Source organism: Protopterus annectens, chromosome 1.part1 (genome assembly GCF_019279795.1).
Source record: "Protopterus annectens isolate FY-2018-M chromosome 1.part1, PAN1.0, whole genome shotgun sequence".
Taxonomy (NCBI): Eukaryota; Metazoa; Chordata; order Ceratodontiformes; family Protopteridae; genus Protopterus; species Protopterus annectens.
The window spans coordinates 1,339,791,946-1,339,814,591 of record NC_056726.1 but is presented as its reverse complement, the minus strand read 5'-3'; the positions used below and the strand labels follow the sequence as shown (position 1 = coordinate 1,339,814,591).

The 22,646-nt window shown below is 38.3% G+C and overlaps 1 protein-coding gene across 3 annotated transcripts in view; it reads left to right on the top strand.

Annotated features, from left to right (window-relative positions):
- The window catches only part of KATNAL2 (katanin catalytic subunit A1 like 2), an 829,719-nt gene that overhangs the window by 566,314 nt on the left and 240,759 nt on the right, over window positions 1-22,646 (top strand). For all 3 annotated transcript variants that reach the window (XM_044081877.1, XM_044081869.1, XM_044081884.1), the window contains one exon: window positions 5,129-5,220. In XM_044081877.1, the coding sequence (XP_043937812.1) occupies window positions 5,129-5,220 (92 nt within the window). The remainder of the gene's footprint in view (window positions 1-5,128; window positions 5,221-22,646) is intronic.

Below are 22,646 nucleotides of genomic sequence, written 5' to 3'. Positions count from 1 at the left end.
CAGAACTCCAGTGAAATATTAATCACCTCCTTGGGATTTAACGGTAGTACTTCAAGGGTTGACTCAATGGCCTTTTGATCCTTCAGCAAAAACTGATTTAAAATTTCTGTCTTGGAAAACATCCTTTTAATTGCTATTACATCTGCAAAAAGAATTTCTTAACTCCAAATCCCCTTACACTGTTTTTCACAAAGATAGAGTTATCTTACAAACCAATCCTTTCTTTCTACCAAAAGTAGCCTCTGAATCAAACCTAAATTAAATGATTGATTTACTAGTCTTCTTCCCTAATTTTGCAAATAAGGGAGAGTACATGCTACATCTCTTAGATGTACCTAGACAACTATGTTTCTGTTTACACCAGGACAAGAGATTTCAGGAGAATGGACCAGTTGTGCGCCTGTTTTTCATGAAGCAGGCTGGGATCTCCAATTTCTAAAGTTACTTTAGCCATGTGGATATCTAATTGCATTTCCTTTGTATATTCCCAGCAAATAAAGTAGGCAAACAACAAGGAGAAAATCAGTCCCAATGTAGATAAAAGCAGGTTAAAATACTTGACAAACAACAATGGGACAACCACGGCAAAGCACATATATTTAATAAACAATAAGCAGTAAACAGATAAGCGCTTTCAGAGATGCCTCCTTCATCAGATCAATACAAAAAATATAAAATCAGTCTGCATATAAATACACTTGAAAAAACAATTACATTAATTAAAACCTTTAACCAATTAACATTTTCTAGCCTTTAAAATAGGTTTTAAAGGTATAAAACCATTTAAGCCTGGTGGAACATCAGCTCTCAAACCAGCTATCCAGTGGGTTTCACAACTTATGTGACATTCTTTATATCACCACTTCTAGGTGCAGGAGTGTAAATATCCAAAGCCATCAATTTAAAATCATGCTGTAGAAATTCATTAATGTGTTGAGCTACTGCACTTCTTTGCACATTTCTCTGTATATCACCCATATGCTATAAAATACGTTCCTTTAACATTCTATTGGTTTTACCAACATAAAAAGAAGTGCATTATGAACAGGTTGCTATATAAATCACATTTTTAGTAGAACAGCATACATAGTGTGAACACATATATCCTTTTAGTAACAGGATGCTGAAACACATTATCAGTCTTAATGTACCTGCATGCCTTACATCTTTGACATGGAGATGTACCTGATTTGTCAATATATAATTTACCTAGGTTATTCTTATCACCAGGTCCTACTGTGAGGTAAGACGTTATCCTATTCGATTCTCAGCTAAAGCGTCTTCTTTGTGGAGACATGCGTGAATGGGCGTACCTTTGTTGAAGGTTGTGCATCAGGCCTGGCAAGTCGGTACGTAAAAATCTACTGCCAATCATTAGCGGACCAGAGTTCCGCTGCGGCGTCCCCTAACCAGGAAAAGCTGAAAGATACAACAACATTCTTATCACCAGGTCCTGGTCTATAACATAACAGAGTCTTTAAGTTATGATTTCTCTTGTAGCTGAAGTTTGTCACATCACTTACTATATTTTTCATCCTGTCATCAGACAGTAATATCTTCCAGTTATTTTGTATTATTCTTTATATATTTAAAATCAGTACTAAAAGTAAAAGGTATCCTAACCTTACATATATTTCTCTGTCTCTTATTAATTGAATCTCCAGTATTCTTTGAATACCAAGGTCTACCTTTCCCATCTCTCATGGACTTAACCCTTTCTGATGCTTCCCTAACTTCCCTACTTTTGTAACCGTGTTCTAACAAATTATTCTCTGTTACATTTATATGATGTAGAAAATCACTTTCCTTAGTACAAAGTCGGGAAGTTCTCAGAAGCTGATTATCCATGACATTCTTAAAAAATATGGTGGGGGTGCATGCTACCCCTATCCAATAGAGCATTTTCCCAGCATGACTTATGGTATAACAAAGTGCTTATTTTATCCCCTTCATCCACTTTTAATAAAATATCCAAAAATTCTATAAAATCTACTGATGAATGCACAGTAAATCTTAAAAATATGGTGGTTGTCTCTAAATAGTTAACAAAAGAATCCAATTGTTGTGTATCCCCTTTCCACAAAAAAAAAGACATCTACAAATCTGTGATATAATCCCATATGTGCTAGCCACTGCTTTTCTTCAGTCAAAATGTATTTCATTTCCCATTCAGCTAGAACCAGGTTTGCATAGCTGTTAGCACAGGGTGTGCCCTTGGCAGCACCCCAACACTGTAAGTAAAAGTTCTGTTCAAAGGCAAACACACTGTTCTCAAGTATAATACTCAACAATCTGCATATACATTCAACATATTTTTTGTCCATATATGCTACTCTTTCATTAAAGCAATATATGTACCTTAGCCCTATATTATTAGGAATGACTGTAAAGAGATTCTTTACATCTAAGGTCACAAGAATAAATCTTGCATTTGAATTCAAGCTCTCCATACATTCACTTAATTGTTGTAAAAAATGTCAAGAGTCTCTTAACACAGAGACAGCCTTATTAACCATAGGTCTAAGTTGTCCTTCTACCCATTTAGAAATTGTTTCTGTAACCCATCCTGAGCCATTTACTATTGACCTTAGAGGAGGTTTTCCAAAGATTTATGCATCTTAGGTAGACCTGATATATCAGCAATCTTAGGAAAATCTTCCATAAAGTAATCATATAAATCCTTAGAAATAATGCTAGTCTGTAACAGATGAAACAAATCATTCTTCACATTACTAACAATCTCTCTCACTTTTTTCATGTTCACAAGAGTATAAGTAGCTTCATCTAACAACATATTATTCATAGGTTCCACATATGTAAAATAATCTAGCACCACTACTGCACCTGCTTTGTCTGCAGATTTTATAACATTACTTCTGTCAGCAATGAGATCATCCCATGCTTGCCTTTCTTGCAAATTTAAAGTGTCCTGGTCTACACCTGGACATAAGAAGTGTATCAATTTCATTCTCACAAACTTTCAAAAAGGTATCCATCACTGGTTGAGAAACAGGCATGAATGTACTAGGTTTTTTATACTTATTATATTCAGCAGCAGCAGCAGTGTTAGAAAACATATAATGCAAATTTACATTCCTAGCAAACTGCCTTAAATCTAATATCACATCATGTAACTTGCTACTAACAGCTGGTACACAAGACAAGCCCTTGTTTAAAACATCAATTTCCACATCAGTTAAACATTTATGAGAAAGATTAAATACAAGTTTAAATGTCTCTGTATTGGACTGTCCATAGAAAGCTTCCTTCTCTTGCGGTTGTTGCGGAACAGCCTTCTTCTGCTGTTCTCTGGTGTCCTCACTTGTAAAGGTAGACAAGTGAGCAGGGGTAAAAAAGTTGCATTAGTCTTTGGTCTGGCTCTGTTCTTAGTGGTTAGTACAGAAGAATTAAACACGGTGGGTGGAATTTCATCAGTTTTTGTTGTAGCCCTCTTCTCTGACTCCTGAATTACTTCATTGGCATCAAAATCGACATAAAACATCCCTCAAAAATATAACTTGACCATGCAACATATATAAAAACACTAAATCCAGTCACAAAAAAGACACACCCAAATTAATACACTGTAATAAAAAAAAAATCAGGCAATTTTTCTCATTCACTTCATTGCTTAAAAAATAAATAAGTGACAGACAAATAAGAATGAAAAATACACGGCCAGAACTGTAGCATAGAAAGGTAAATCCCTGTCTATGGCCTAGGCAGACTAGATTCAGTTAGCATATTGGGCATCTAATGTGCTGGCAGGAGAGGGTTAAACACATACCTATCCTTGGGGGAACAATGTACTTTAGAGAACACCTTGTGGTTGTGTGAGTTGGCTTTATTCTTGGGCAGCTGGTGGCCATGGCTGAGTGATATAGAGGTGGGATGATGTATCAGCAAGCCTTATTGCACATCTGTCATAGGATATTCCAGAGGCATGGAAGAGGGTAGAGAAAGAGAGGGCAAAATAAAAACAAATACTTCTTCTGCAGTAATATAATCTCTACTCCACGGTGTCCTGATCTCCTCACTAACCAAAAACAGGTCAGAGAAATCCTGGGGTGGCTTATGTCAGCTGCGAGGAGAGGATGAAAAAAATATATTAAAAAGACCCAAAGTACAGGCTACCAGTGAATGTAGACTAAATAAAACTCAAAGCACATAACTTTCAGTAAAAACCTAAAGCAGTAAGAAAAATTATCAGAGTGCAAGAAAAATTAGTATAAAAACTTAAAAATCAAATTAAATACACACATTTTCTTACAGCAATAATAAAATACACAATTACAACAACAAAAATAGAAGTAATATAAAAATAGCCTCAGATACTCAAACTCACCTTAGGGAATTATTCTGTGCAGTTAGACACCCATCAGAGTGAACTTTCACTCTAGGTGATTTTTTACTGTTGATGTGACAACCTGATCCTGTATATAATACAGATGCAGCTATACTGAAAACTGTAAGTGAAACTTAACATAAGATAATTTGATATTGCTATACCCCTGCCATTCAGAAAATCAAAGAATATAACACGAGTATACTTAAAGTGTAGTACATGAAATGTCCTGCACAGGTTGTATGGAAACATGTTTTGTATCTTGTGGCTTTGCCACTTACCAAGACACTCATTCCTATAGCCTACAGTACCATATATTTCACTTGTATGTATACAGTAGATGTGTTTTTATGCATGTGTACATATTTAAAATTTTTCCTGATGGAGGTTAAAAATGAGCACTCATACTTTTGCTAAAATTTACTTCCTCTCAGTTCTGTAACATAGACATGTCTATGTCACTTTTCTGCTTACAGTACAATGCCAATTTCAGTGTATGTCTGCATTCCAAATACTGATTTCATAGCCCTTGCCTGAAATCACATTTAAACCAAAAGTTTCTGATTTTTGTCACCCTTCCTCATAACAGGGTCATAATGAAGTTTTGTTGATATTGTAAATTAGTGCATTTCAGAAAGTATTACATCTTGTATGTGCAAACGTTGTAGGCATTAGTTTTCTCTTATTTTTTAGCTTGAATGTTGTTGGCAGCAATCCTTTTAACATTTGTCAGATATTGTTTATTTAACCTCATTTTCCTAATTCTCCCTTTTCTTTGGCTAGGTGCTGTTTGAACTTGCTCGATTTCATGCTCCTTCAACAATTTTCCTCGATGAGTTGGAGTCTGTCATGAGCCAAAGAGGCACTGGGCCTGGGTGATTGATTAATATTTGACATTATTATGAAATTTGATTACATGATGTTACTATACAAGAATTCAGAGTGGTAGAAATGCATGAGACAGACCATATATTACAGACATTCAAAGCACACTGCATATATTTAATAATACAATTTGTTTCCTTTGTTCACCCTCTGTTGAGTGGAGTTACAAGTCCTGTTGAATGTGGTACAAATTACTATATGTAGGCTGTGGTGTATTACTGTACTGAAAAATAGTTGTGGATAATGAACCAGCTGATATACATTATGGCAGCAGTAGTATCTTGACATTAGAAACAGTGGCACATATTGCAAGTATTTCTGATAATGGAAGTGACCGCACAGGTGTTTGCAAATAACTGAGGCCATATTCCATCAGTAAGAGCATGACTCAGAATGTACTGGCTGTCTAACTATAAATCATTTCAAGCAGCATAAGGGTTTTACTCTATTTGCTATGCTGATCTATTGCAGAATAACCAAAGTGAACTAAAGCCGAAATGAAAGTCATGGTCAAGGTGAAGACTATTGTATGCATACTTATTTGAAAACTACACATTGTCAAGACAGTCAGAAGAAGTATAACACAGAGCTGGTTATTGCTACAAACTTCACTGAAGAGTGGCATTTGCTCACTGATCACGTGGATCGCAATCTTTTTATCATTATCCTTCTTTAAGAAATGCCAACACTCCTCTTCCCATACAGCTGTGTGTGTGTGTGTGTGTGTGTGTGTGTGTGTGTGTGTGTGTGTGTGTGTGTGTGTGTGCGCATGCATATCTGACAGACATCCCTTTACTGTATAGATGTTTATGTACTATATTATATTTCCACTTTAGATGCAGAGATTCAAGTAACTACAATGGATATAAAACGTTTACACACACCCATTAAAATGCCAGGTGTTTGTGATATAAAAAAATCAGACCACGATAAATAATTTCACAACTTTTCCCACCTTAAATGTGATGTGTATAACCTGTACAATTCAATTGAAAAACAAACAAATTTGTTAAGGGAAAAATATAAAAAATAAAAAAACGTACAATATGCTGGTTGCATAAGTGTGCACACCCTTAAACTAATACTTTGTTGTGTGTGCACACCCTTAAACTAATACTTTGTTATAGCACCTTTTGATTTAATTACAGCATTCAGTCTACTTGGGTACACACCTGCCATCAATTAAAGAGACTCTGATTAACCCCAAATAAAGTTCAGCAGTCCTAGCAGGATTTTCCTGACATACTCAGTTGCCTGCTACAGCAAAAGCCATGGTTCACAGAGAGCTTACAAAGCATCAACGGGAACTCATTGTTGAAACGTATCAATCAGGAGAAGGGTACAAAACAATTTCCACAGCATTGGATATACCATGGAACACAGTGAAGACAGTCACCAAAAAGTGGAAAAAATATGGGACAACAGTGACGTTGCAAAGAACTGGACATCCCTCCAAAATTGATGAAAAGACAAGATGAAAATTGCTCAGGGAGGCTGCCAAGAGACCTACAGCAATACTGAAGGACCTGCAGGAATTTATGGCAAGTGCTGGTTGTGTACTACATGTGACAACAATTTCTCATATTCTCCATATGTTTGGGCTATGGGGTAGGGTTGCAAGATGGAAACCTTTTCTTACACAGAAAAATATCCAGGCCCCTTCTAAAATTTGCAAAACAATACATCAAGTCTCCCAAAACCATGTAGGAAAATGTGTTATGGCTTGATGAGACCAAGGTTGAACTTTTTGGCCACAATTCTAAAAGGTACGGTTGGTGCAAAAACAACACTTCACATCACCAAGAGAAAACCATCCCCACAGTGAAGCATGCTGGTGACAGTATCATGCTTTGGGGTTGCTTTTCTTCAGCTGGAACCGGGGCTTTAGTCAAGGTGGAGGGAATTATGAACAGTTCCAAATACCAGTCACTTTTGGTCCAAAACCTTCAGGCATCTGCTAGAAAGCTGAAAATGAAGAGGAATGTCACCTTTCAACATGGCAGTGACACGAAACATACATCCAGATCAACAAAAGAATGGCTTCACCAGAAGAAAATTAAAGTTTTGGAATGGTCCAGTCAGAGCCCAAACCTAAATCCAATAAAAAATCTGTGGGGTGGCCTGAAGAGGGCTGCGCACAACAGATGCCCTCACAATCTGACAGATTTGGAGCGCTTTTGCAAGGAAGACTGGACAAATATTGCCAAGTCAAGATGTGCCATGCTGATAGACTCCTACCCAAGAAGACTGAATACTGTAATGAAACCAAAAGGTGCTTCAACTAAGTATTAGTTTAAGGGTGTGCACACACAACAAAGTATTAGTTTAAGGGTGTACACACTTATGCAACCAGCATATTGTATGTTTTTTTATTTTTTATATTTTTTTCCCTTAACAGATTTGTTTTTCAATTGAATTGTAGAGGTTATAGGTCACATTAAAGGTAGGAAAAGTTTTGAAATGATTTACTGTGGTCTGATTTTTTTATATCACAAAAACCTGGCATTTTAAAAGGGGTGTGTAAACTTTTATATCCACTGTATAGCCTTTCACTGAACTATGTGAGTCATGGTATGTACACAAAAGGAAAAGCATTTTCTCTTTGCAACTAAATACTGTCAGTGTCACTTGTAATGTTTCTAACACTGATAATTTTAATAATGTCAACAGCACTTAACAGTTTTTTTTTCCAAGCAATTCTGTTTTGCACTCATTTAGATATGTTCTAACCATAGTAGCTGTGTAGCAGAAATATACACTAATGTACTAAGCTTATACTAAACTTGCAAGTCATTGGGGGGCTATGCAGAAATTTATAGCACTTATGCAAAGTGCTAATTAAATGTGAGCCAATTATTTCACCTAGTTTTACCTAGTTTCCCCGAATATAGATGCACTTGGTATTTATGCAATTCAAGTACATATTTTCACACTTAAGTGGAAAAATGTGCATTTGAGTTGGATGTCTAGCCACAGTCTATGAAACTAGGGAAAATAGCTTCTTGAATTAATTAGCACTTTATTTAAGAGTTACAAGTTTCTGTTTGGAAGATGCTTGGTGTATCAATTTTCTGAAGATGGTTTAAGTGGTTTATGGTCTCCACCTACTATAATTCCCTTATTATAGATGTAACCATGAAATTTTTCACAACCAAGAATATGGCGTGTATCTGTTTTATCTGTCTGTGCATAAAGTGTTTGGGCATATATTAGTGCTGGAGAAACAAAAACAACTGGCCCACCCTCTTGGAAAAGTAGTATCCATAGACTTTTAATGACTGTTATGTGCTTGCGAAATAGTAAGTAGTATCACATAATTGAACCTGAGTCTAAATGCTGTAGCAACTAGACTTTTAAGCAACTTAAAATTCTTGTCTTGGTCTGATGACTAACATAATATAGCATCATGTTCTAGCATACCTCTCAACTGTCCCTGATTTTCAGGGACATCTGTGATTTTGACTCATATTTTAGCTCTGTCCATCTCACTCCTTTCTAAAAAAATTGATGACTTTTGGAAAAAATGTGGAGAAATTATTGGTACTTTTGGTATCTTTCGTATAATCTTTTCTTTTTTCTAGAGGGTATTTCTTGATACCATTTTTTGTACGTTCTGTCCTTTAGTTAAAAAAAAAATAAAAAAATGCTTCTAGTTTATTGCAACAGAAACAAGTGTAGATATAAGCGCTTTCATCCCAAATAATAACAGGGACATCATCAGATACAGACAAACTACAGAAATGCATTCCTTTAACAACTTTTTAACATGATGTCATTTCCTGATCTAGTCAAATGCATTCAGTTAAGGCTTAAAGCAACACAGGAATAAAAAAGGAAAAAAAAAGACAAATGACAAATGTAGCAGTAATACATAAAATTAACTGAATTACTGTTGCCACAGATGTAACCATCCCAAAATAAAACTAGACTAGAATAAGTTGTAGAATACTGTTATGTAACAATTTAAATATATAAAGTATATAAAACCACTAAGTTACATATAAAAACTATCCTAAAAATGGATATAAAATGGATAAAAAATAGCCCAAAATACATAATGAGTGTATGGATTCAACCCAATAGCAAAATAATAACTCCCAACCATCATGACACATATAAAATGGTACAAAAATATGTGAAAAATTATTAAAATAAAAGTTCATGTGTTCAGTGCTTTAAGTTTTAATAAATAACTAATGGACAGGCTGTCATTCAAACCTGGTCAATGTAGAGCATCTGGTCATAACTGCCAGATTAGTTCAGCCTTCTCAAGAAGATAGGGCCATGTGGGCCCCCTGTCATATTTTTCTTGCACCCCTAAGACAGTAAATTTAAATTTATTATTATGAGAATCTGTAATGTGCTTGGCAAGAGCGTTGACTTCACTCTGATCCCTAATGTCTCTCAAATGTTCGCTAATCCTGATCTTAAGTTTACGTTCGGTTTTACCAAAATAAAAACACGGACAGTTTGAACAAATAGCGCAGTAGACTACCCAAATTTGAATTGTAAACCATTTTTATCAATTTTTTTTTTTTTGAGAAGTAAGAAGGTAATCAATATTACAGGTACGTGACATAGAACAGTGGAGTAGAGAAGTGTAGAGAAAGGAAGAGGGGGAAAGATATATCAGTCTGGGTTAGAGCAGGGACAAAGCCAGTGAGTTTTAAGATATTCTTTAAGATGCTTTTTAAAAAGATGAGTGGAAGCAAGAGATGAAAGTTCATTAGGAAGCTGGTTCCAGCTTTTTCCAACTGTGTTGGTGAAAAGTGAGTCTCCAGCTTTGTTGTTAGATTTAGTAGTGGAAACTAGACTCTTGTTAGCTGAGCGTAGTGTTACAAGATTTTTGTAGGGGGTAATCAGATTAATAAGGATTGGGGTATTATTAGGGTGATAAAGGATCTTTTGGGTGATAAGTTGTTGACACAGTAGTAGGTTCTGCAGTTCTAACCGTCCCAGTTGTTTGAGGTTGTGGCAGTGGTGAGTTCTAAAGGGGATGCCAGTGGCAAATCTGGCTATGATATTGTAACTGGTGGAAAGTTTGGTAAGGTTGTTTCTAGATAGATTGGTATATATTGCAGAAGCATAGAGCAAGGGTAGAGATCAGGTGTGTCTGGGCAATAGTGATTCTGGCAGAAGGGGTAAGGAAGGGTTTGATTCTGTAAAGGGTGTCTAGTTTTTTGTTGACAGACTTTATTGTAGAATTTATATGGTCATCATAGCTAAGGTTGTTATCAATTGTTACACCTAGTAGACGGGTTGTAGTGTCAGGGGATATGTTAGTTCCATTGTTGGAGGTTACTGTGAAGTGTAGTTGAGGTGACTTATGAGTAGGAGTAAAGAGTAATAGTTTTGTTTTTTTGGGGTTCAGAAGGAGGCAGTGTTGCATGAACCAGTTTTCAACACTGTTAAATACTGTTTGGGTGAGGGACTGGAGAGAGGTTATGGACTTGGCTGAACAAATTAAAGTTGAGTCATCTGCATATTGTATGCAGGTGGCTTGAGGAATTTTGGTATGTAGCTCATTAATAAACAATGAAAAGAGAAACGGTCCTAAAATAGAGCCTTGTGGTACTCCAATGTTCACAGGGAGGGAAGTAGAAAGATTATTTTCCCAAAGTACTGCTTGCTGTCTGTTTTCAGGATAGGATTTGAACCATTGTAGTGCTTGTGTGTCCAGTGATTGGCCTTTTAGTATGTCAATAAGCATGCTATGGTTCACCATATCAAAGACTTTTGAAAGGTCAATAAATAGTGCAGAGGAGAAAGTATTACTGTTAAGATTTTTGTTTATGGAGTCAGAAAAGGATAGCAGGGCAGTTGTTGTGCTATGGAATGGCCTAAAACCGTGCTGGCAGTTGGCAAGTAAATTTTTATGGAGAAGGTGGTCAAGTAGTTGTCTGTGTATGCATTTTTCCATTATTTTAGCTATTAGAGAGAGCAAGGCGATAGGCCGAATGTTGGAGAGCTCGGTAGATGACCCACCTTTGTGTAGAGGGATGATATGGGATATTTTCCATTTGGAAGGGATTTTGCTTTCTAAAATTGTTCTATTTATAAGGGTGGAGATGGGATAGGCAATGGCTTTGGCTGCAATTTGCAGGTATTCTGCTGGAAGACAGTCAGCAGAAGGGGTACATGGTTTAAGTTTTTGAAGGAGGTTGCAAATGAGGGATATGGGTACAGGTTGTATATAGAAGGTTGGAGCTGAAGTATTATTGTTATTTAATGGTAGAGTGGTAATAGGTGGTAAAGTATAGCTAGGGTTAGAATGGCTTCAGTAAAATAGTTATTAAAGGCATCAAGAATCTAGGTAGAGTTATTATGGTTGAATCCTGAAGGGGCAGGAGTTTGAGTGTCCTGTTTGAAGACGTTTGTTAATGCCTGACCAAAATTTTTGTGGTTTTTGTTGGTGGGTTTGTTGGAGGTGAAGGTAATGGTCTTTTTTGTCTGTTAGAATGTCTTTCTTGGTGGCATTTCTTAACTGTTTAAAGTAAAGTTGATTTGATGGACTTTTGGAGGCTCTCCATTTGGCCCAAATTTTATTTCTGAGGAGGATCTTTTGCCTAGTATGTTTAGTAAGCCAGGGGGGAATTTTGGTTCTTATTTGGGAAGAGCAATAGGGGGCATGGTAATCTAGGATTTGAAGGAATCTAGTATTAAAATAGGTCACTGCTTCATCAAGTTGAAGATGAAACATAGGTGACCAATCACATGCTTTCAGTTTGCTTTGGAAGCTCTCTGGATTAAAGAATTTTTTGGAGCGGGAGGATTTAAAATTATTAGTATTAGGGCTGTGAATTTTTTGTTTAATGATATAGGTAAGCATATGGTCACTGATATCGTCAGGAAGGGTTCCTGGTTTATAAGTATCAAGATGGCTGTTGAGAAGGATCCAGTCTAGGGTGGATTCCTTATTGCTTGGCTTTTGGATTCTAGTAGGAGTGGTTATTATCTGTGAGAAACCGTGAAGCTTTATATGATTGGTAGGATTAGGGGAACTACAGGTTGCCCAGTCTATATTAAAGTCTTCTAACACAATGGTTTCCTGAGGTAGGTGGGTAGAGAGGTAACTAAGTATGTTTTCTAGTCTATTAATATTATTTCCAGGGGGGAGATATGTGCAGATGAGATGGATGGATTTGGAGTTGTTGATTTGTAGTTTGGCAGTAAGGATTTCAACATTGGTATCTGAAGGTAGGAGCACATTGAAGGGTGAAACTTGGAGTTCAGATTTATGCAAAATGGCTACATCTCCATCCTTTTTGATTTTGCGGTCATATCTTAGGATATTATATCCAGGAGGGGTGATCTCCTGGTCCAGAGTTGAGGGTTTTAGCCACGTTTCTGTAATACAGAGAATGTCAAATGAGTGCACCTCTAAGAGTGCATGTAGGTTTGTAATTTTATTGTTAATGCTGCGGATGTTAAGGTGAGCTATCAGGAGGGAGTTAGATGGTCTATTAGGGGTAGTGATAGTAGGAGATGTTGGGTTGTGTGGGTTATTGGGAGTATTAGTATTGGGGCCAGTGTTAGGATGAATATCACCATCTAATAGGGGGTGTTGTAGAGGATATTGTACAAATTTAAGGATTTTGTAGTAACTGATTAGGATTTCTTTGCCAAATAAGTAAGTAACATGGTTAGATCTATGGTACTTTGGAAGTATATAGATAGAGGTGGCGGTTATGTTACTATGTTTGAGGGAGTTTGTGTGAGAAACAGGTAGAGTTTGTTGGTAGAGGTGGTACTGCTCAGGGAGAGAAGAATGTTCAAAGAAGGTTAGTGTGTAAGGAATTGTAAGAGAAGCAAGAGTTGTAGTTAAAAGTAGAAGGTTTGTGAATATCGATTTGTATGTTGGGTCCATTAGGATGTATAGCAAAGAAGTTGGAGTATGTAGAGTGTAGGAGTGAGGTGTGTATGAATAAAGATGGGAGAATGAGAAAGTCTTTTATGAGATGAAGTAGCTTGAGAAAAGGAGTTAGAGTATGTTGAGGGAGGGAGTGAGGTGTGTAAGAATAAAGGTGGGAGAAGGAGAAAGTGTTGTGTGAGATGAAGTGGCTTGGGGGAAGAAGTGAAACATAAAACTAAATAAAAGGTGGTTGTAAGAGTGAAGCTATAAAATATAGCAATACAGAGTAAGGTGTGGAAAGTTTAGGGAGTGGACCTAAAAAGTAAAATAGGTTAATTAAGAAATTGTTGAGGTAGGGGGTGTGGTTGTTAAGTAGAAGTAGTATGTGATAGGGTGATAATGGGAGGGGGTGTGGCGATAGAGGTATATAGCTAGGAGCACTGGGGGTGGGTGGGAATTGGGGGTAGGGTAGGGGAGTGGAGTGAGCCCGACGGGCGAACGGAGTGGGTTAGAGCATCTATATGAAAGATTTTCCAGAGACAATCAGAGAGGAGGAGATTCCAGAGGCAGAGAGAGTGGTCACAGGTCTGTTCAAGGGCAGGAAGAGGAGGAGAAAAGTGTATCAGTGAAGGAAAGAAGACGTCTGAGGTAAGGAGACTACAGTAGAGGTGCTTAGTTTCAGAGTTAAGCAAGCAGAATGTTTCACAAGGGGCTATACAGGGCAGAGAAGGTGTAAAAAGAAAGAGTGACTAAATCTGGTTCATAGAACAGGGCAGAGTTGGGTTAAGGTAACGTAGTCATACATAGGGGTGTAGAAAGAAACAGGAGATGCCACCACCTATTGGCCAGACTTAGTAATTGCAAAGGTAGGCCAAGGACACAGGGGAAAATGGGGAAGACACCCGAAAGGGAGGGAGGATTACAACTAGGGTAGGCTGCTAGCTTTTGCTCACTGGGTTGCTGTACTAATGGACAAGAGTAATGTATAGTTAGTAGCAACAAGGTACATACATTCAATAACAATTCCTGGGGAGGCAAGGAAGTTATAGAAAAACAGCAGGAGTTCTTATGCTCTGTCAGTTCAAGGGCGGGAAGCCAGTGATTCCAAGCAGAGACCGGGAGGCACCTGGGGTCAAGGTGATTCAGCTGGGATACAATGCAATAACAATTCCTGGGGAGGCAAGGAAGTTATAGAAGAGCAGCAGGAGTTCTTATGCTCTGTCAGTTCAAGGGCGGGAAGCCAGGGATTCCAAGCAGAGACCGGGAGGCACCTGGGGTCAAGGTGATTCAGCTGGGATACACCTTAAGCTAAGTCAGCAGCCTACACAGTACAGGACCGGATGGGATGTGAGGGTATTTAAAAAATCCTCATGACTATGTAACATCCAATTTTTATTGAGAATGTCCCTTATGTGTTGTGCATCACATGAAAAAGGTGTAGAAAAGCCAGAAGTGTAGTTAATAACTACAAGTTCTGTGGAATTACCATTATTCCCAACTGAAATATCATTAGTTTGATAGTTCAAATTCTGAGTGAAATCGAGGACATTTGTTACTTTCACCATCTCTGAAGTGACTGACGAAGTATTGGAGGGCCTCAAATTAGATGTACCTAGAATTGCCAAAAAATGGCCCCGTATTCTTTTAGTTCTTACTTCAGACATAATATTGGTAATTAGCTGTAAGGGATACCCTCTCTTAAGGAATGTTTCTTTCAAATTGTGGCACTCATTCATGAAGGCTGACCATACAGTAATCATACGTGCTGCTTGTACAAATTGTCCTTTTACCACAGCACGTTTCTGTGTAAGGGGGTGACAGCTATCATAATGAAGGAAACTGTTCGGAATATGTTTCCTACCTAAATATTTCGGCCACAAATCTTTCTTCTCCTATATCCTTTTTTAATAATACATCTAGGTATGACATCTCTATGTTGTTAACATTATGGGTAAACTTCAAAAAAGGGTTGGTCAGATTGATGTAATCTAAAAATTCAGAAACTTGTTCTTTGGGGCCTTCCCATAAAATAAAGATATTGTCCAAATATCTCATGTAAGTGTGACAAAATGGGAAAAAAGTAGATGTCCTCAAAAATCTCTTCTCCCATTCAAGCATAAGAATGTTTGTGTAGAGCCCCCCACAAACAGAACCCATCGCAACACCTTGCAATTGTAAATAATATTCATTGTCAAACAGGATATAATTATTCCTAAGGACCATGTCTAATAACTGTTCATACACATTTATGCGCTCCCGTGCAGCCCCTTTTGAATGGAGAAAATCACAAAGCCATTCAACCCCTAATGTGTGTGGGATTACAGAGTACAAATCAACCACATCTGTTGTAATAAATAGAAAATCTGGGTTGAAACTGATATTTATTTTACTGAGAAAATCCCACGAATCAATACATAAATGAGTTTCCTCATGTAAAAAATGCTTTAACTGAGCATCCAGAAATTTCGCAAGAGGGTGGGTGACTGAACCCCTAGCATCCACAATTGAGTGCATGGGGGGCACTTGAATGTTTTTATGGCGCTTCAGTAGTCCAAAGTTGGTTGGTGTAATAGGAAATTCAGTAATGTAATTCATGAATATTAATGGACCCCTCGATAAACATGTCCTAGAGGAATCCGTTAATTTTCTTGTATGAACCATTAAGTTCATTCAAAGAACTCTTGCAATAAGTTTCAGTGTTCAAAATAGTCTTCATTTTTGAAATATAATAATCAGTTTTCATAATACCAACCCCACCCCTTTGTCCGGTTTCATTGTTCCAATACCATGCATTTGTTTCAAACTTTCTAACTAATTTTCTTAGTCTCTAGTTAGATTCATGGTAAATCTTACTGGATTTATAGCATAAATTTCTTATGTCTAATTCACAGATTCTTTCAAAAGAAGCCAGGACAGGGTGAATGTGGGGGTTGCATGAGCTGGAAATTTTAAATGGTTCGCATACATGTTCCTCACCTAGAAACATTAAATTTAAATTTAATTTTCTAACATATAGTTTAAGATCCAATAAAGTGTTAACAACATTGGCGCGATGACTGGGGATAAACAAAACCTTTAGCCAAAGGGTCACATTTCGTAACATTTAGTACTATATCAGAAAAGTTATAAACTTTAAAATCACCAGTGCTATTGAAATCAATATTAACAAGAGAAGTCTGGACATTGAATTCATTGTCCATAATACACTGTGGTACAACACTGTCAGGCTTCATTTCCTCCCCCTTCATGAGTTCTTGTACCCCCCTCTGTTCATTTGGCTGTTCCCTCTCTGATGAGAAAATTGTTGTTGTCTCATCTGAAGGTTGTAGTTGGTACCCCTTTGGTTCATAAGGCTTTCCGGCCTTCTTAGCTGTGGGAAATTCTCTTCCCCTAAAAAATGTTCCTCCATAGACTCCTGCTCAAACTCAGTGTCAATGTCATGAGATAGTACATTGTCCTGAACACTGGAACTATTCATATGCCATTCCTGTGAGTGGGGGGATATGCCACATGATTTGCATAGTCCCTTTCATCTCTAGCCAATTTTTTAACCTTTCTGTTCTTAACAAAAACCATTTGCTCCTCAATTAAGCAAAAAATACGATTATATTCAAATTTGTTATTGTTGGAGGCTGAGTCACTAACAATCTGTTTATCCAAAACAGACACCTCATGGCTTAGTTTGTAAATTTCTTCTTGGTTATGTTTAATAACCATGTCCATATATTCAAGTCCAAACTTATCAAATAAACTGATAAGTTCCTTGTGAAAGTTTGAACTTAGGATGAGGCCAGTAGGGTAACGCCAGATGTGTAAACCCTTTAGTACAACCTCTAGTCTTATGCATTCTTTAAAGTATGCATTGTCAATTTGCAGTTTTTTTTATTTTAAGCAACAAACGATCAAAAACAGAAAGCCGGTTGTTCAAAGAACTAGTATTAATGGCCGGAGTCTGTGAAAAAACAGTACTGTCTTTAAGGCAGTCAGTTAAAACATCATCTTATCTTTGGTTGGAGTTATTGCTGTTTAAAACAGGTTCTGTAAGTATGTTACTAACTTCTGTGCTGCCAGCATCCAGTCTTCAGTCCAAATTCCTAATAACATTGCAGTTAGGGTGCACAGCTGGTTGAAAAGTGTCCTGTGTTTGTAAATGCTGTGTAGAAGTGCTTGGGGTGGGATGTAAGGACATCTGTGTCAGCGAAATATGCTCAAAACGATCCATTTGCTGATTTAGCTGCTGTATAAGTAAAGTAAACTCGCCAGTAGACTTGTTAATGGAACTAGAATCGTTTCCAGTGCTCGCCATTGTGTTCAGTACACCATTGGCTTGCTCCGCCTCCATCGTTTGCGACCAAAACAAACAGTAATCCAAAAAAAAAAGGAGGAGGGTGGCCTAATGGTTAAGGTGTTTGCCTTACAAACACAAGGTGCAGGGTTTGAGTCTCACAAGGGATAATTGGCTAGGCTTAAAATGGCTCGCAAGGGCAGTTAGCTTAGTACTAACCTATGAACCTATGAAATTAATAAAACCCACAAGCAGGAAGAAAAGTCATAAACCACAGGATGCAGGCAATAAGAGCCAAGGAATCCACACCAAAATAGGATTTCCAGCCAAAAAATGAAGTAGCAAGTACGCCAGGAACTCCAACAATCACTTTTAGTTTATTGCAACAATAACAAGTGTAGATATAAGTGCTTTCATCCCAAATATAAACCGTAACTTCATCAGATACAGGCAAACTACAGAAATGCATTCCTTTAATGACTTTTTAACATGATGTCATTTCCTGATCAAGTCAAATGCAGTCAATTAAGGCTTAAAGCAACACAGGAATAAAAAAGGAAAAATGACAAAAGACAAATGTAGCAGTAATGCATACAATTAACTGAAACTAAAACTGACTTTTTCTTCCTGCTTGTGATTTTATTCTTTTTTTTGGATTATCATTTAGAAATGGATTGTTCTATTTGTGCTGGTTTCAATTTCAGGGCTGTTAGTGACTGCTGAAAATAAGTAAGTGCTGAAAGGCCTTCTTCCCTCTTCTTCTACAGCTACTAGGGTTCAAACTCCCTCCAAGAGGTTTGAAAATGAGAAGCCTAAATTTGCCTCAAAGCATAAGGACCCTAAGAAGAGTTCTCCGGACCGTTCTCTAACATTGGCTCTGTCTTCTGAGCCTCCAGCGAAAATCTCAAAAAGCCAGATCTGACACCCTCAAAGCCTACGTCATCGAAGCCTAGGTCACCTTGGATCTGGTCACCATGGTTCTACTGGAGCCATTCTCTTTTTGGCTCCACTTACTTTTTCTTCAGGAAACTCCAAATAGACATTCCAGGCCTGCATCTACCAGCTCCTCTCTTTGGTCCTCCAGGAGCTTGTCTGAAGCAGAGGTGGATAGGATGATGAGGACGTTCCTCGGTGTTCAGATCTATATGAGGGTGATCCCTGCTCTGTCTCCCATCGGACAAGTGAGCCTTCCCTCCACTGATCCCATAATCATGTATCCTTCATTGATCCATCCTATGGTTTCAGAGCCCTTGGATCCAATATCCTTGAAGGTGTCCTCTGATTTGAAGACAGCTCATTCTTCGGTTCTGATGCTTTCAGTGCAGGACGACTGTTGGAGCTGAAGCATTGGCACCAGCTGTGGGGGTTTGCATAGACTCTGAAGTTATTAGAGCCATCCTTGCCATAGGTGCAAGTATAGAAAACTTCTGGAAGAACTTTATGTTGATCAGGAATGAATGCAGGAATGGTTAAGGAGAGGCAAATTCAAACCAAGAGATGAAAGGTTAATATTGGCTGCATAAGATAGTGAGCTACTTACACATTGGTTTACAATGTCTGTTGAACATGTGAGAGAAACAGACCAATGTAGGTTTTGTAAAACAGAACTGAAAACAGTTGCATACTTCATTGCTGGTTGCAACATACTAATGGCAGAAGGACTGTATACTGAAAGGCATAATAATGTGACAAGGCTGTTGCACTGGGGATTGTGCAAGCATTATGGTATTGAAGTGGCTGAAAAACACTGGAAATGTGAGCCACAAAGCAACATAGAAAATGATGAACTCTGCATCACATGGGATTGTCCATTACCAACAGTTCGAAAGATAGATGCTGAAAAAACAGCTATAGTGGTCCACAAAAAGGAGACAAAAGTAACATTGATCATTGAAATCGCCACACCCAGTGACTACAGTGTATCTCGTACAGAGAGACACACAAAGTCATAAAATAACAGGATTTGCAGGCAGAAACGAGAGCAATGTGAAAGAAAGATACCCAGATAGTTCCACTACTAGTAGGAGCAATGGGTGTTATAAAAAAGAATCTACAATCATATTTAGATATGTTACCGATACATGTAACTCTGTATGAATTACAGAAGGAGTCATTACTGGGCATGTTGCAGGTGCTGCAAAGAGCCCTTTTGGCTGACATCAAAGATTGAAACAATACTAACTTTGTGAACTTTAATCATACTTTGACTTAGGAATGCTGCCCATTCCTGGTCATGGCATTAGAAATCCAAAAGATTTGGAGAAATTAAAAAAAAAGTGCAGATGTTAGTGTCCAGAGGTTATTTCATACCATTTTCCAAATCCCTCCAGAAAAATGAAGAAGATCCCCGATGTCCACCCAGTCAGAGGGAGGTAGCCGCTCTGGAAATAAGAAGCTACCAGAAAAAGAGTCATCCAAGAAGTTCCACCAGACCAGATAGGATCTGGAATTTATTCAGAATTATTTTTAGTGCCAAAAAAGACAGGGGATTTGAGAGCCATTCTGGATCTCGGCAAATTAAAACACTAAATAAAATACTCAAAGTTCTGGATGGTCACAGTTCAGTCCATTTTGCCCCTGTTCCAAAAGGATGATTGGGTGTGCTCGATAGCACTTCAGGATGCATACCATCACATCAAAATGGAAAGGTGCTCCAGAAGATATCTGAGCTTTCTGTTGGGAGATGGTCATTATCAGTTCACAGTACTGCCTTTTGGTCTCACCATAGCTTCCAGGGTGTTCACCAGATGCATGGCTTGGTAGCAGCTCACCTAAGACTAATGGGATTCCAGGTGTTTCCATATGTAGACGACTGGCTCCTAACTGCTCCAACAAGGCATCTATTTCTACAAGCAAGTGACTAATTTTTCCAACTTTATCACCATTTTGGCATCAGTTAACTACGAGTCAAAACTCACTCCTACACAGAACCTAGAGTTTATAGGTGCTCATCTAGATACACTTTATCAGATAGCGTCTCTTCCTCCAACAAGAGTACAACCCTCAGATCCCAGGTAAAGGAGGTGATCTCACATTCCACTCCTCCAGCACAACTAGTCTTGCAAGCCTTTAGGGTTCATGGCAGCAGCACTAACTCTAGATCCATTGGCCAGATATCATACGTAGATTCTGCAGTGAACCCTGTTAGTTCAGTGGTCTATTTTTCAACAGCCCTTAATACACTCCAGCCAGGATAATACAAGTTTGCAAGGAACACCTTCTTTGGTGGATCCAGTCAAATGAAAATTTTCAAGGTCGTCCTTTTGTTTTACCTTTACCAGTAGCCACAATGACCACAGACGTCACCCATCTGGGGTGGGGTAGGGTAGTTCTAGGGAAAGACAGTCCAAAGTACGTGATCCCCTGAAAAGGCCAATTCTCACATATCAGTGTCCTGGAGATGAGAGGCATCTTTCTAGCATTGTAGGCCTTTTAATATGGTCTTCCCTCTGGGACAATTGCAATCCAGTCAGACAATATGTCTGTGGTCTGGTACATCAGCAAACAGGGGGAACCAGGTCTTATCCTCTTTGTTGCAAGGCAATGAGAGTGTGGCAGTGGTTGATCTCTTCTGGTCATCTTCTCATTGCAGCACATATGCTGGAGAAATCCCATCTGCTTGCAAACAGACTAAGCAGGTCCATTCTGATGTCTTATCAATGGTCTCTTTGTGTCAAATTGGTGGAAGGAATATTCCATCAATGGGGCCAGCCATGTTGCATTCTCTTTGTTCTTCCCTCAACAACAAGCACAACAGGTTCTTCACCCTGATCCCACCTCCAGGGGAGTCACCAGGAGATGATCTAGTTCACAGTTGGACCTCCAGTCTCCTCTGTGCTCATCTCCCATTACCTCTACTCCACAAATTTCTACAGACATCCTACTGGTTGAGGAGCACAGTTATCCTCATTGCACCCTTTTGGCATTGTCAAATCTGGTTTCCCTTCATGTGGTCTCATCCTCTGTATCCACCCTGGATATTGGACAACAGTCCAGACCTCCTGTCTCATCTGATGGGGGTAGCTCATCTGAACATAACAAGCCTCAAGTTAACCATATGGTTTCTTCAATTTCAATGATTGCTACACAGTTCTGGCTTTCCTCCCCAGTCCAACATATACTCTTTTCCTCTCAAAAGGCTCCTACTATTAAGGTTTACTGAAGTAAATGGAAGAGAGTTTCTGCACGGGTCCTCCAGAGAGATTTGGCTCCCTTTTCTTCCCTAGTCTATGTGGTCCTAGATTTTTTAGCATCCCTCTTTAAACAGAGGACTAGCTTCTCTGCTATCAAAGTCCAGCTGACTGCCATTTCTGAAAGGCATCTTTTTATTTAGGCCCCCAGTCAAAGACCTAACTCCTCCATTAGACTTAACTATCTTGCTTCAAAGTTTGACTCAAAATTAATTTGAACCTTCACCAAATCAAACCTAAAGTTTTTGTCCTGGAAGACCCTTTTCCCTAGTTGCCATTACGTTAGCTAGATAAGTATATGAGCTGTAGACCCTTTTTTCCAAGCTTCCATACCTGATCTTCCATAAGGATAGGGTATCTTTGTGTACTAACCCATCTTTTTCACCTAATGTAGCTTCTGCGTGTAACATTAATCATGTCATAACTTACTGGGTTTCCTCCCAAAATTTTCCAATAAAAATTATTATATACTGCATAATTTGGGCTTACACAGGCAGCTTCATTTTTATCTTAAATGAAGCAAAGATTTTAGAAAATCTGACCAAACATTTGGCTGCTTTTCTCATAACAGATTGGGCATGGCAGTTTCCAAAGTGACTTTAGCCAAATGGTTGACTGAATGCATACCCTTTGTCTATAAACAGAGAGGTTTGGTTTGCCACCAAAAGCACATTCAACAAGGTATATAGCGACCACTTCAGTTTTTTGGTCTAGAGCTTCGATAGATGACATTTGTGCAGCTGGTACTTGGTCCAGTGCTGATATTCATATCTTTATCGTTTATTACAAATTGGATTTGATTTCTAGGAACAGAGCTGCTTTTGGCTCCGCAGTACTCTGAAATATCCTTCCATGAGGACCACCCAATCTGTGTTGTCCATTTTCATTTCTTTTTAACTTGTCAGCCTTCTAACCCCCTTCCCTTTCTTCGTGGAGGACACCCAAGGGATTTTTCTTGGGAAACGATTGCTCTTTGTTTGAGCTTCACTTTTATCTCTGCTCATTCCTCTCACCTGATTCTCTACAGAACAAACGAGGGGACAGCAAACTCAATCTGAGTTATGTTTGGTTGGTGAGGCATTATGGGTA